Source organism: Microchirus variegatus, assembly GCF_963457635.1.
Source record: "Microchirus variegatus genome assembly, chromosome: 5".
NCBI lineage: Eukaryota > Metazoa > Chordata > Actinopteri > Pleuronectiformes > Soleidae > Microchirus > Microchirus variegatus.
The window spans coordinates 16,168,534-16,184,494 of record NC_139806.1 but is presented as its reverse complement, the minus strand read 5'-3'; the positions used below and the strand labels follow the sequence as shown (position 1 = coordinate 16,184,494).

Here is a 15,961-nt window from a genome sequence, read left to right as displayed (position 1 = left end):
TTAAATTGGTGTTAAACACTGCAAAAGAAAAAAGAATGATCTGCCACATCCTTTGCTTTCCAAGTTTGAATTACTGCCTTCAGGAGGGTATTTTAGAAAGAATCATTGTGATTGGCACCAATTGCAATTAACAAGTGAAATTGTTAACCCAACCTAACATAATTGCACTGTGTTGTCAGACCTTTTCCAATGTGCTGCATATGTTTTATAAGTAAAACGTCTTCTAACTTCTACTCTCCTTTTTTCACAGATCATTGTACCAAGCACTCACAATGCTATACATCCACCTTGTTTTCCTCACCATGGTCCTTGTGGTCCTGATGGCTGTGCTGACCTCCAGTACCAGAACCACACGCTGGCCCAAGCCTCAAAGCAAGAAGCCCCCTCGAGCTGGAAGCAGCGGAGGTGGAGGTGGAGGTGGTGGTGGAGGTGGTGGTGGAGGTGGAGGTGGAGGTGGTAGAGGACTTGGAAGAACCACCGCAACAGCGTCCTCTTCCAGCAGCCAGTACACAGAGGAGACAACTGAAGTCATGATGGACACTTACTCGTCATTGCCAACAGACAGCACCACCTATTCTAATGATGCTTACTCTACCGAGTTTCATACAGACGCCATAGCACTCCCTGGGAACACCCTTGGCAACTTTACGCTGGACTACAACGAATGTTTCTTCAACTTCTGTGAGTGCTGTCCACCAGAAAAAGGTCCTGTTGGACCCATGGGAGAAACGGGGCCACCAGGACCAGCAGGTGAAACGGGTCCTCCAGGTAAGAATGATTTTTATGTTTGCGTTAATCACACTAGATGTCAAAATCTGCCCTTCCTCTCAGTCGTCTCAGTTTTACAGGGTTGCCAGGGGTGAACGGAGAAACGGGGCCAAGTGGTCTTCCAGGACCACCAGGACAACCTGGAGCCAACGGACACAATGGTACCACAGGTATTACAGGACTTAAGAGCAAATGTTGTTTCTCTCTCAATCTCTGCTTTTTGCAAGAAAAAGAAAATGTACCAGTAGTTTGGGGATGTTATTTTCTCTGTCTTATTAAGGTGAGAAAGGTGATCAAGGACATGGAGGTCTACCTGGGATCGCTGGGATACCAGGAAGACCAGGAGACAAAGGTGTGTAAGCTTCAAAGAAAACTTGTAAAAATATGTATGATTACACTTTTGGTATCCGATCATTACTAATGGAACATTTAATATTTCTAACTTAAAACGCATTTTGGTTTTTTGACGATAACCTCTCCACATACTATAGGAGATCCTGGGCCTAGAGGAGAGAAAGGTGAACGTGGCTTCAGTGGTCTGAAAGGGGACCCGGGAGAAAGAGGAGAGCCTGGCCTGAATGGGACTAAAGGCAGTACTGGGCAAGAGGGGCCTATGGGTCCCCCAGGGATAGCTGGGACGAGGGGTCAGAAAGGTGAACAAGGACCTACAGGCGAGAGTTTACTTGGCGAGAAAGGTGATGTGGGTAGACCTGGGCCTCCTGGTCTGAAAGGTGATGAGGGCCCCCCAGGGATGAATGGAACCGTCGGTGCAAAGGGAGAGGGAGGGGAGCCAGGGCCTCCTGGGCAGAAGGGGGATGTTGGTGCGAGGGGGCCTCCAGGACTACCAGGTGGAAGAGGTTTGTTAGGGCGGAAAGGGGACAAAGGGCCTAAAGGTGGGAGGGGGCTTCGGGGCCCTAAAGGACAACCAGGTGAGAGTGCAGAGTTTGTTCGCTCTGCCTTTAGTGTGGGCTTGTTCCCCAGCCGATCCTTTCCTCCACCTGGTGTCCCTGTGAAGTTTGATAAGGTGTTTTACAATGGGGAAGGGCACTGGGACCAAGCACTCTACAAGTTCAATATCACCCATCCAGGTCTCTACTTGTTCACTTATCACATCACTGTGCGTAATCGGCCCCTGCGTGCTGCCCTGGTGGTTAACGGGATTCGGAAGCTGCGTACTCGGGATTCTCTGTACGGCCAGGACATTGACCAGGCGTCCAACCTCGCCCTGCTGCAGCTGAATGAAGGCGACCAGGTGTGGCTGGAGACGCTGAGAGACTGGAATGGAGTCTATTCCAGCACGGAGGATGACAGCACTTTCTCTGGCTTCTTGCTTTACCCTGAACCTAAACCTACACCTCCTCCTCCTATAGAAAACCAGTTAAACCAGTAATCAGCTCTCATTCTAACTTCTTGTAGACCCTTCTGCACTGCTCTGTCAAAGAAAAGTGCTTCAGCTACACAATTATCTACTCACGTCTGTCGTTCTAATCAAATCAAATTGCTTTGCTGGCCTTGCTGTATTTACAGATGGATGGCGCTTGATTACAGTGCTGTATGCCACACTTGACACTGCATTAAAAAATGTCTCTGCTTGAATGACCCTTGATTTATTTACTTCGAAACAGAAACAGAAGCTTATTTATAAGCCATTAGTCACTGGAACGAGGACAGATAAGCTCTGTCAGTGAGGCCATTACAATTTTGGAAATAATTGAAGTTAATGACATACTGTACAATTGCACTACTTCCCCACTAGAGGGTGTAAGGTGTCTAGGTTTTGTAAAGAAGCTGTGAGCATACAGTGAGTTGTTCTTTCCAAGCATCAGACTGAATATTGCAGTTAAATGTTGCAAACACTAAAGAATATGATGTTTGGTATATGGGTTTCTGTAAGTTATCACTGCTGCATAAAATCAAAAGTAATACTTAGTGGGTACTTGTACACAATGCTCCAATTGTTCACACGGCTAATTATTGTGGAGTCTCATAACTCACATCTCACTCCAACATCTCTATTACTAAAGCTCTGTAACTGCTTAAACACTGAATGACTATGACACTGAACAAAAACTGGAATTTAAGAATAATCAGTAAATAGAACACACTGGAATATTTTCTTAGAAATAAATGATTGATATTGGTGAATTCCATGACAAATGTATGAATACAAAATTACTACTCATAATAATTTTTGTGAAAATGATTCAGACTGCACAAACAAATACATTTCACTCACCTTTTAATAATAACATTTGAAAACATGTTTTTGATGTTGTGTATTTTACGATCAGCTGAATGTACCAATATATATCTTCAGCACTGTGGCAGGACATTATTTTATTTATCCTGTTAAATAATTATTATATCAAAATCTGTTTTATTAATCTGCTCACACACTGATTTGAAATTACAACCAATCTATAAATGAGAATTTCACACACATTCGCGCAAGAGGTTTTACGTGTGTGTATGTCATCTGCAGGTTTTTTTAATGTATTTTGTTGAAAATGCATAATTTTTCTCTTTTTAATTATATTATAACATAGCATATCGTAATCCAAAAAAACATTACAGAATTATATATTGTCAACATCATCAAACACAAGGAGATTGGTTGTAATTTTTTAATAAATGTGACTTTTTTGACAGAATAATTTGCTGCTCAGTATTTCTCTTTTCATTGCATTTGCAGGTAAATTGAATGTTAACTATATTTAGCGCCGTTTGTCATATTTCACTAAGAATATTCAAACAGAGAGTAAGAGGGAAGCCTAGAAAGTCATCTCCATCCACTGGATGAGCTGCATGAGTTTACCTCAGGTTTCTACCTTATTTATGCTGCTGCAGCTTTGGCAGTGTGTGTGTTTGTGTGTATGTTAAAATGTTGTTTTTGCTTGTTTGTTTATAGGCCTATCGGTGGATGTGTGTGTGCCTGTGTGTGCGTGCATTTATGTATTTTCTACTACTCTGTGAAAATATAAATAACTACCTTGGCGGTGTGTGCAGTGTAATCTGCTCCCAGCAGGCTGGATTCCCACTGTGAGAAAGACAGTATATTGTTCCTGCAGCACCACAGATAACAGCTCATTAGCATACTGAATCATTTGGCTGCAAGAGCCACTCTGCCACCCATCTGCACTGAGCTGATAAACACACGCGCGCGCCAGCTCAACAACACACACATACATAAAGATCGACCATACACACACATACACACTCCCATAAACACACACACACACATACACAGCCACCTCTCATTCCCTCTCTTTCAGTCCCTCCCTGCATCCCTCTCTCTCTGTGAGTCAGTGTCTTTTCGAGAGTCGGAAACACTGAGGCAGGTAAATGTTTGGCAGGCATTAACCTAAAGAGGCCCTCAGAGGCATCCCAGCACAGCCAGAGCAGAGCACACAGGAGAGGTCTCCAAACACCTGGATGTCTCTGATCTTCCCTGGAAGCAATTATAGGATTTTTTTTTTTTTTTTTTTTCAGAAATGTCCAAGAGCTGAAGCTGTTTTCATAATGGTACATGGTGGCAAATTCTGCTGTGTAAACAGTGACGATAAGGAAAGTCGACTTCCAAGAAAGTTGCAGAAAGTAACCCTGCTAATTTCTTATTAATGACCACAAGATGGATAGCATTGCTTTTCCACCACAGAGGGCAGGGGGGGACTGGATATGGCAGTATGGCGGTATTACAGTGTGTGCAGACACACTGTAAAACCCACCATACACTGTGTACAGACATAACACTGGGCAAGCGAGTGCAGTGGAGGCTGTGAAAACCACTTTCACAATGGCAGGATATCCTGTAGGTCACAGAGCCACGTAAACCTCCAGGGGAAGTTGTCACTTGTGGGTAGGAAGTGAGGATTCCATCGTCTGCTGGGGGACTTGTGGAGGGGCTTGTGGTTTTAACTACATAAAAACATAAAGCTCAGGTGGGAAACCGCTGTATCATATGTTCTACTCTATAGGGAAATGTGTGCATTATGGACACCCTTATATGATGCAAAAGTACAGTTTTCAGTTTCAATCAAGTCATAGAAATGAACTGAGCTGCATTGAACCGCACCAAACTTGGGTGGATTAAAATGTAATTGAACACAGCTTAATTCAAATTAACTGCAATGAATCCCACAGTATGCTTGAATAAAATTCAATACAAGGCGTTTTCTTCCGTGAGTTTTATTCGGTGGTTTTGTATAAAATTCATTGATTTTAACATTGGATATATTTATAGATACAGCTATCTTACAACAAATATGTCATTACCAAACGTACAATGTCCCTTTACTGCAATTCATAAAATACCATAGTTACCAAAGGTACCAATAGAGACTACTGAGTCCTGCTGAAAAAGCAGAATAACCCCCAACAGTGAGAAAGACTTTACTGTCTTTGTCATAAAACCGCTGGTGTCGTTATTATATGAACAGTGTGTGTGTGTGTGCGTGTGTGTGCGTGCATGCCTGCGTGTCTCTGTTTAGATGCGTATTTGTGAAAAGCTGCAATGAAGGGATTTGTTTGTGTACCTTACTAAACTACAACTGCAATACAGTTTTTTTTTTTTTTTTTAAACACACTGAAAGAGACATTCATATCAAAAGGACTGCGTGGGTCTCCTCATTATTGTGACTCATATTTTGTACACTTTAAGAAACACACTGCATGTCTTGTACCTCCACAGCTATTTCAAATAGATATAACTAGTCTTTTCAGGCAGTGACATTGTTCAAATGCCTGCTCTCAATGCTGCATTTAGTGAAATGTCACCAAAGTGTAAAATAATTAAATGGTACCACATTTGATGTACGAGGTTTTGCTGCTTGTTATTCTCATTTCCTCTGGTTTATTCTCATCTCCTGTCCCAAAAAGACAGTTTTACCTAGTAAACCCATTGACAAACACACTACGGTACATCTTTAACCACATGACTTGAACTCGAGTCACTGTCATTACATTGTGCTGTGGAAATACGATGCTATTTACAATACATACGTAATTCTAGTCTATTCATTTACAGCCTCCAACTGAGGCAAACTTATTTTGTGTCATTGTTCTGACACATTCAATTTGATCGGGGGGAAACAAATCCAGGTTTATTCAGGGACATATATTATTATGTTATTATTGACCTCCAGCAATCTGCTAGCATGTTAGCTCTACTCTGTCCACATCCTTAAATAATCAATAGTGTCATATTACTTCTTGGTGAAGAATCTTTAATTTTGGTTTTGTCCCGTTTTTGTGTTGTATGGGTTAGGGGTTAGGGTTAGGGTTAGGGTTAGGGTAGGGTTAGTGTAACCCTACCCTAACCCCTATCATTACCCTTTCATTGTGTGTTTCGTAGAGTATCCAGTCTTTGGACTTTCAAAAGATGGAAAGTTATAACCCACAGTTCAGTCAAAGACATTAGACATGCAGAATTTACAAGGATCTAAGTCAATTGAACACCAATCGAACCAAGCTATTCATCAGCGCTACCTCAGATGAATTGCAGAGACAGGAATGTACTCATGATCCATTGTGGACTCCACTATCTCACCACATGGTGTTTGATTCTCCTCCCTACTCTAACAACTCAAATCTTACAGGTCCTGAGCATATCCATCTCTGTTATAGACGTTCTCATTGTTCTCTTCCAGCCTCAGGTGCTGTGTCAGTGGTAGGACGGCGTCAGCATCATCGGCGATTGGAACCGTCCAAAGGGCGTCCATTGCGCCTCAGATCTCTGGCGCCGAGATGCAGCGCAGTCCCGCGAGAAGCTGTTAAAGTCCTTGGAGCTGGAGGTGAGTCCTGGTCCTCCATGAAGCTCTCGGGACTGCCCTCAGCATCACCATCAGGCAGGCTTCCACAGCTGGAACCCGGTGACATTGTTTCCAGAAGGTCATCCCTAACCAGACCCACCACTGTGTCCTGATGTGGTCCACCAGGAGGCCCCCCCTCATGGGATCCAACTAGCAGCCCATTTTCCCCATCTGTTGTGCTGCTAACGTTCCTTCCTCCATCTTGGTCCTCGAGGAGGTTTGAGAGGAAGCTGATGTACTTCATCGCAAGACGAAGGATCTCGTTCTTACTCAGCTTCTTGTCTGGAGGGTGAGTGGGGATGAGTTTGCGAAGCTCCGCAAATGCCCCGTTTACGTTCTGCTGTCGCCAACGTTCACGACTGTTGGTGAAGATGCGGCGAACAATCTTGGGCTGACCAGCTGGTGGAGGAGAAGGGGAAGAGGATGGAAATGGAAAGAGTGAGAAACAGAGAGGCACCAGTGTCAAAATACACACAGTAAAATGCTGCGCGGAAAGAGGATAATGTGGTCAGTAACAAAAGCCACAAAAAAACAAGGATTTCATAAAGGTTTTCAAAAGAAAAAGGTAAAAAGAAAAATGTATTATGCTAAAGAAAAGTGTCCACATTTGAACCATGGATTTTTAAATAACAGTATAGAATCTATAGAGCCTTGCAAAAAAATAAATATAGGGCATGTTGCCAAGTACACTGCAAATGTGATACAAAATACATGTTTTGGTTAACATGCTAAACCCCATTTAAGGGCTGTCTGGCTCCATTTAATATGCTGTTTTTTTTACCTGAGGTGTAATTCTTTTTTAAATATACCCTGATGCAGGTACTCACATCCCTCCACCCCCTACAATGGTGTCTTCCAGTCTATTGTCATCCTTGGAACACACCCAGTCTATCTTAATCCTTCAGCCCACTCTGCAGTAAAACCTTGGCATGGAGGCAGCAGCACCTCCATCCTCCACCCCTGCATGTGGCAGTGAGTCCATCCTTCCCACCAGTGGGAAGGATGTTTCATGCTAAATAACCCCACAATCTTCCTGAAAAGATGCCATGCAGGTATATAGTTGGCATATATTATAGGCGTTCATTTATTCCATGAGCTATGATGCATTTGCTCCCTCTTGGATGAAACTCTTACGCCGAGTGATAATTTTTGCAAGACATCTTCTGCGACACTCAGATTAGCTGTAGTGCAGATCCATGTCAGTGGATGGATGACAATGGAGATGAGGACGAAGGGATATTTAGGAGACTATATTGGCAGAAGGAGGACACAGCAGAAAGTGCGTCTTACCATACTTATAAAGATCTAAAATGCACCTACCCTCGTCGAGTTCAACCTCATAGGGCGCCGGGCGGCGCTTTACCCTGTTGCTGGGGTACATGCTGTACTGTTCCGACTCCCCTCCAAGACTGTACAGTAACAGGAAAGAGAAGGAGGTGCACAAGCTTGTGAGAAGACATGGGATCCAGCATGCATCATTTCATTTATGGCATATATTCTGCAGAACATCAGCCATTCCTCACACACACACACACGTTTGTGCAGAGATTATTATGAGAACACTGCATTGACTTCCATTCATGTGTACAGCATAAACATAACATTATCCCTAATCTGAATCTTAACCTATACCTGAATCTAACCAAATTTCAGATATTATAAACCATAGAAATTAGGTTCTGTGTCGAGGTTTATACCAGAAGAGAGAGAGAGGGAGAGAGAAAAAAAGGATTTTGCATTTGACTTCCATTCATGTGGACAGGCTGTAACCAAAACCTTATCTAAACAATAACCAGTTATTAATCTAACAATTCACATCTTCATTCTAACTTTGCCCAGAGCCTCACAAATGAAGTTCTGCCTCATTAAACCCAGGCTTTGGTCTTCATGAGGACTGCTGGTCCTGTCAAGGTCAGTGTTGCCAGAAAAAGGTCCTCGAGAGGCAACAAAAACGAATGCACACACACGTATAAATATGGTATAAACAAACGAAAATACAGATCAATCAAAATACAATCATCATTTCACTGTCTCTTATAGGCTACAATAGAGCAGCATAAAACTCATAGATCCCACTGGTGAACACTCACACTGATCAAAGTAAATGTGCATGCATTAGTAAAAACGCTCTGATTTATTTCCCCCCTTTCTCTTCGTCCACCTTTACCTGTTGATGGCGGCGAGAGGCTGCGCCAGATTGTAGAGCATCGCCCGGGCCGGGACAGGAAACGCGTTTGGACTCAGTTGGACCATTCGAGCGTCGTCTCGGTGCGGCGGAGGCAGCGGCAGCGTTGGAGGTCTGCGAAGTTCCGTGATCGGCACCAAATGGCTTTCAGTCCTGCGCTCCACCGCTTTTATAGCGTCCCTCCTGGAGAGCTCGATCACCGGCACTTCCCTTTTCAGGTCAAGGGCGTTGTGAGAGGCAGTTTCCTTGGCAACGCCGTTGATGATGATGCTGATGTTGGTCCCGTTGCTCGAGTTCTGCAGAGGAACGTCATCCGTCTCTTCTATCCTCCTGAAGCACCCTCCCCTTGCCTCCTCCCCCCTCTCCTCCCTCTTCGGCTTCGTGTCCTCCTTGCAGCCGTTCTGTCTGGAGATGATGGAGAGGTCCTCCCGCATTCCAGGACCGGACTCTGCATCGGGACTTCCAGGACCAGGACGTAGCTCCGGTTTCCGTTTTTCCATCATTTTCACTCACTCGAGTCTTCTACTCCTGCAGAAGATTTTTCATTCGATGGATTAACAGCTCAAAACCCAATTTGTTATATTTTAATACACCACGTAACATTCATATCCAGAGCACTGCCATCTATCATGTCATCTTCTAATCTCAAAATGGTCCGATTCTTGAAAACCAACTTTGCTTTTTTAAATATCATGCTTTTCAAGAACGGAACTACTGGAGGAAACATGCACAACTGGACAAGTTGATCCCTTTTCACACCAGCTTTAGTGTGTGTGAATGTATGTGCTTGACTGTTTCTTGTCTGCCTTATGTTTTCGTAGTAATGTTAATGTTATATATATATACATACATACATATATATATATATATAGATATATATATATAAACATAGTGCTTGTTTTTATATGTAATTCTGCAGGACGACCTTGAAAACCAGAGCTTGGCCCTTTCATGTTTTAAATAAAAAATGATGATTTGCTACATGATGGGGAATTAATTCAATTAGGCTATTATTACTGCAGTCGAACTGAGCATCACCTACTCTATGTTATTTTCAATTAAGATGTCATTATCATCACTGATGTTAGGCAGCATTATTATCATCTGCAGACTTCACATTTACAAAATAAAGAATGTACAAAAAATGCAGTTTTTCACCAGATGCATTCTCTTTTCTTGTACCAAATCAACGAATATTGTTGTCATATTTTTTACACTTTATTATAGCAGATATATTCCCACAAATGACACAACAAGACCAGACTATATAACAATTATGACAGATACAATTATAGTAAAAAATGTGTTCATGTTGTATAGTTGTTTTTATACAGGGTGTTTGACGTTATGCCTTCACTCTGGTGTGTTGTTTTCCTTTTTCTTTCTGTGAATCTCTTATCTACAGGCTGCTTGGCCCTCAGGACCGTTGATGTCCGTTAAACCACACTTGAGCTTTCACATTGGATGTCGTGGAATTAATAATTACAATAAACAATTTCGACTGCGCCTTTTTTAATTATTGGTGAAACTGTCATGTTGTGAACGGACCAAGAAGGGAGCTATTATTTGGTCGAAATAACAAACCTCATCCTTTCATCATATCCACACTAAAACTTTATAAAAAAACAACTGGAATTATACATTGTCAAAGCCACAGATGTTAGAGATGGGTGTGATTTTTTTTTGCGTGTTTTACGCGCGGTGAGGGCCATGGTGCCGAACATCAAAGTAGTGTCATATTAAAGCCCATAGCATTCTGATGTTATTACCTGTGCGTTTCATTCTGTCAATCGACGAATATAAACATCCTCACATGATCAGACCAATAACAGACGCAGCCATTTACAAAACACGGCCACTTTTAATTTCTGTGAATTCTCCAACAGGCCTCGCATCCGTTATATCCCGCACAGTCTCACCCACACGATCGGACAATGGCAGAAATATGTGCTAAAACAATTCGCTCCTGGCACCAACGAAATTTACACGATAGCAACACGATCGCGGCCTCAATCGGAATAATGAATTTGCTCTTTTAAATATAAGAAATGTATTATTGTATGTGCACTTACCGATCCAGCCGTGTTGTTGATGTTACTGTGTAAGTGGAGCCATTTTGTGAGTGGGTCATCCATGTCTGAGCTTTTTTTTTTTTTTTTTTTTCCCTGCCAGTTGTGGAGCTCTGTGTGTATATGTGTGTGTGTGTGTGTGTGTGTGTGTGTGTGTGTGTGTGTGTGTGTGTGTGTGTGTGTGTGTGTGTGTGTGTGTGTGTGTGTGTGTGTGTATTTGTGTGTGTGTGTAGCTGAGTTATTTCTCGCCGCATCCAGTGCGCTCCCTCAGTATGGGGAGCGGAACACAGGCCGCAATGTGGCCGAGTGAGATAAGCGCACGGCAGCGGCCTCTTCATTCCCGATAAGCCCCTAAACCCATTATTTATGAAATGATTCATTATTATTTGGTTGTCGTGGGCTATACAGGCGTGTGGAGGGCAAAGCATTAAAAAAAATGCAAACAGCCACAGCGCAACGGTCTGTAACAACGTAAGGTGGTTTACTGTATGAGCTCTGTGAGGTGTTTAAATTTTTTTTTTTTTTTTTTTTTGATGAAGAAAACAAAAGCTCAGGTTAAGCCTTTGACCCATTGCTATTCTTATACAAAGCCCGTTTTTAAAATAAGATCAAATATAATAGCAGATGGGGCGTTTAACCTACATTTATTTATGTATTTATTTATTTATTTATTTATGTATTTACTATATGTATATATATATACATATATACAGTAGGCTAAATCAATTAACATATATGAGCCTTGAGATTAGATGTCACCGATGCACTATTACTAAGGAAGGGGGAACTAATTATAACGTTGCCTTAATTGGATTAATCAAATAAATAAATAAATAAATACATACATACATACATAAATAACTGGTGCTTCTGCTTGTCATTGTTTGTGTCAGAGGCTTTGGTCGGCGGTTCCCTCCGGGTCCGTGGGGAGTCATGGCTGCGGGAGATAAAAGAGCGCATCAGCTTCTGGTCCATCAGATAAAAGCATCAGCGGCAGCAGCATCAACGGTGACACGCTATCAGAGCACATCCAAGACACACTAAACGGTAACAGGTACACCCATAACAGCGGGTTTCCCCACACTGCTTCTCTTCTTTTTTTTTTTTTTTCCTCATTGTCGACAGTGAAATGTACACATTTGACAAATAATAATTGCTCCAATTCCAAACAACCAATTGCCCTAATTCAGTCAAATAGTCCGGCAAAATTTCAAATATGTCATATAGATGATGATTGCACATGCACATTGTGAAAAAGCAAATTTAAACACGTTTAAAAAAAAAAAGATAAAAAGTCACGATTCACAACAGTCACGACCTTTGAGCAGCAGTCACGACCCTCATCCTACATCCTGTGCTGATCCTCTGACCTTAAATCTTCTGTATCCAGTGACGCCACTCGCCAAAGCACTGACATTAATGGTTTTAAATGTGCACACTCAGCTAAGATGGACTTGGGTATTTCATATTTAAGAGCTTTACGGTGAAAATGACTGGGCACAACTGGGAAATTATTAGTTATTTCAAATCATGTTCATGATGTGACACAATTACATAAGGTAAATAATAACAGTGACACAAATAACAATAAAAGAGCAAAAGGTTTGACAAAATAAAAACAATTTATTATTTTGGAGGCAAATATTATAATGTCCATGAAGCAATTGATGAAGTAAAATAAAAAATGACCATGTAGTGCTCCAAGCAGGACAATCTGATCTATAAATATACTATAGCAAGGGATTGTTTTGTTATATTGGTGCAGCTGCATTACAGAGAAGGGCACTAATGTATAGCATAGGAGAAAGCTCTTCACTATAGGAGGCTGTACAGTGAATAATCATTTGTATTGTAAAGAAAAAAATCACCATAAAAAAGAGCATAAGCAGATTTGGTGAATTCCATTTGTGTACATCTGAACATACATAAAAATATATATAGTGAATGAATTCAGTGCATCACTACTACAAGCAGCTTTGGACCCTGTTATTTAATACAGTCATTATGCATAATAAAGTACTTTAGAGCGATAGGTTCTAGTCCAGGTTTTTAGCATGTTTCCCTGCTCAAACACACCTGATTCAAATGGTCAGCTCGTCAGTAAGTGACCATTTATTTGAATCAGGTGTGTTGGAGCAGGGAAAACACCTAAACCATGCTCCCAATGACCAGGAGTGAGAAGTCCATCAGCAGAGTTTGCAGTGTTGAGCTATAAACTGTGTATCCAGGATCATGCTGTTGTGCCACTGTCTGTCTATCGCTGGTTGCGTCGGGCCGGCATGATCCGAAGCGAAGCGGTGCTCTCCCGGGTCATGAGCCGCGTCACCTGGTCCAGGCTGAGTCCAGCCACCGCTTCTCTGTTCACCTCCAGAATCTCATCCCCTATGCCAAGGAGACCGACATAGGGGCCTTCGTCACTGCCGTCAACCACTTTCTCTACGTAAACACCTGCGAGAGGGAGACAATGTGAGGAAGTAGCAGATGGAGAGAGAAAGGAGACAGAGGATGGATCTGCGTTTGGTGAGCTATATGTAAATATACCATACAGCCATTAGCACACTGTAGAATATTTGACTGCCAGTAAATGACTGTGTCTTGTTCCTGTATCATGTAATAGTGACTTCACATTTATGCCATATTTTACTGTGATTTAGCAGTATTTTACTGCACCTTCACAGTTATTATGTCATCCAGTATATTACATTAATATTATATTATATTAATAATTATTGCACGTTACTGTAGTATTTACTGTAATTATATCATACAATTCCTGTATTATGTAACCATAAATTGACAGCTGTTTACTGTAACTTCACAGTCATGCCATATATTACTAGTCGTATTTTTCTTTGTAAATATATGTATTATTTTTATTTTACTGTAATATCACAGTATTTTTCTGTATTTGTACTGTATTAATGAATTTATTGTAAAATACACACTTGAGATGAGTTGCCTGAAATAGCCACACTTAGGGCAATTCCACAGTACAACACAAAATGCGGTATTATTTTTTGAATTATCACCATTAAAGCTGGTGAAAAGCCTGGAAGTCATTTACAGCACGGGCTATAATTACAGCAGCTTTACCCCGATGAAAATCAATTTATTCCATTTCACAAAATTGAATAGGGGGAATTTCTGCTTCGTTGGCTTAATGATTTTAATACATTTGCCTATAGCCAGATACAGAAAATGTATAATAAAATTATTAGTAAAATCACCCAAGTTACCCGTGTCTGGTCGACCTTTGCCTCTCGAGATGACAAAACCAAAAGGACCGTTTGGGGGTCTGGTGAGCTCCAGGAGGAGGGTTCCATCAGGGAAAGCCTGCATGACTCGGCCCACTGGACGCACTATTCTGGAGGCAAGTACATCGTCAACTCTCAGGGCTCTGTCCAGTTCGAGCTGAGGGCTGTCAGGGCTAGAACAAAGCAGAAATTGTCATTGATTTAGTAAATAAAGGATTACAGTGTAAGGTGTAACCACAAATGATTTCTCTTTACTTACCTGGGCGCCAAGCCGTATGGTATCTGTACCTCTCCCAGTATTGTTGAACGCTCTGTTCTTCTCTCTAAACTCTGCACTGAAGAGGCTTTGCGAAGTTGGGCCAGTGGCAACACCTAGTGGCAAATATACAGAACTGTAACCAACAGTAGAATATTTTCTGTGTATTTTCTAATCATTCGTCTGATTAACAAGCTCCAAACAATGCTACGGTTTTATGGTGTAATTGTTTGTTTGTAAATGTTTTTCAGTGTTTGGTTTCATTTATTTCTATTGGGTGAAATGGTCAGCTTTTAACTTGGATGGCTCTAACATCCAAGTAAGGCAAACTTTAACTGAGGCTGTGATTGGTTGAAACAGGTTGAACGCGTGTTTCATGTACCCTTGCAGCTCCCAAGAGAATATACATCGAGACGTTAAATGACCCAAAAAGGTTCTCCACACTCAGCCACCACCTGGCCACCATAGAAAATGTAAGGAAGCATGAATGCAGTATTTGCTTCACCACCGTTGGACAGCAACACTTCAAAGCTTTGGTTAATCCTCTATAGCAAATAAATAGTGAAAGGAGCTCCACAAATGTGGAACTCAGCGATTATTTATACCTTTTAGAGGTAAAAAGGGTTACACAGTGGTCCAGAAAGGATATAAGAAAGGTCTTATTGCTCACTGTGTGCAGGGCCTGCAGTGAGGGTGTCCTCTGTATGCGGATGGTCGGCTGTGGTCTGCGTGTGGGGCTCGGGGAAGCAGAGCTGACACGGCCGGCAGCCGGGACGCTGAGCTGCTCCATGCTGTTGGATCGGCCTCCTTTAACAAGTCTACCGACGCTATTCAGACCGATGGAGGAAAAGAAGCGGCGCAGGAAAAGCTTCGGCCGTCCATCCAGCTTTCTGCTGAAAAAAGGTTGAATGTCTTATTGTAATATAGAATCAGAAACATAAACACAATAAAATAACTAGCGAAGCTGTTGGTGCTTTTAACTTCCAGAAGAGGGCAGGATTGATTTACTATTCATAGAACACATTTAAAATCATGGGAACTTGTAGGTCAGGGCTATAATCTCCTACCTGTTACCACGGGGATGTTCAAAACATTTTGGGAACAGCACTGTTGGAGGCATGGGACTTATTATTTAAGCTATGACACAAGAGTTGTTGCCTTGTTTTACCTGGACCCATCAGAGTTTTCCTCCCACAAGGCCTCAGCTTTCAGATGCTCAGCTCTCAGCAGCTCAGCTCTGAGGTCCTCAGCCCGGGACAGGCCTCGCAGAGCCGAACGACACTCAGGGCCAGAACCAGGGTCTCCGCTTAAACCTGCTGATAGAAAATAACGTAATGAACTGATGTCATGAAGTCATTATGACCTGCTCTGTTTAATGCACATTTATTAATTTGTTATACTGCATACATTGTTATTGGACTGAACTTGTCATACTGCGTGTGTATACAAGTAAGTAGCAGTAACCATAATTGTTATAGGCATGTTATATATTTATTGCTATCACTTTCTTGTTTTTCTTACAGGGCCACTTTAACACCCAATTATCCCACATGGGCATCTTTATCTCAATCTTTTTTTGTGCTGAAAGTAAAGTTGGTTCACTATTGAAATGTCACTTCTCT

At 41.9% G+C, this 15,961-nt stretch overlaps 2 protein-coding genes across 2 annotated transcripts; one reads left to right on the top strand and one right to left on the bottom strand.

The window, feature by feature from the left end:
• Positions 1 to 272: 272 nt before the first annotated feature.
• On the top strand, positions 273 to 2,158 carry otol1a (otolin 1a; the record flags this gene model as incomplete). The annotated part of the gene is made up of 4 exons (XM_083889558.1): positions 273 to 768; positions 849 to 938; positions 1,049 to 1,120; positions 1,260 to 2,158. The coding sequence occupies 4 exons, from the start codon at positions 273 to 275 to the stop codon at positions 2,156 to 2,158; spliced, it is 1,557 nt and encodes a 518-aa protein (XP_083745684.1).
• Positions 2,159 to 6,450: 4,292 nt separating this feature from the next.
• Positions 6,451 to 10,900, bottom strand: LOC310928071 (T-cell acute lymphocytic leukemia protein 1; the record flags this gene model as incomplete). Its single annotated transcript, XM_083890541.1, has 4 exons — positions 10,833 to 10,900; positions 8,743 to 9,288; positions 7,896 to 7,984; positions 6,451 to 6,974 (listed from the first exon to the last, which is right to left on the bottom strand). Exons 2-4 carry the CDS (start codon positions 9,261 to 9,263, stop codon positions 6,451 to 6,453), a joined length of 1,134 nt encoding a protein of 377 aa, XP_083746667.1. The 5' UTR covers positions 9,264 to 9,288; positions 10,833 to 10,900.
• Positions 10,901 to 15,961: the final 5,061 nt, after the last annotated feature.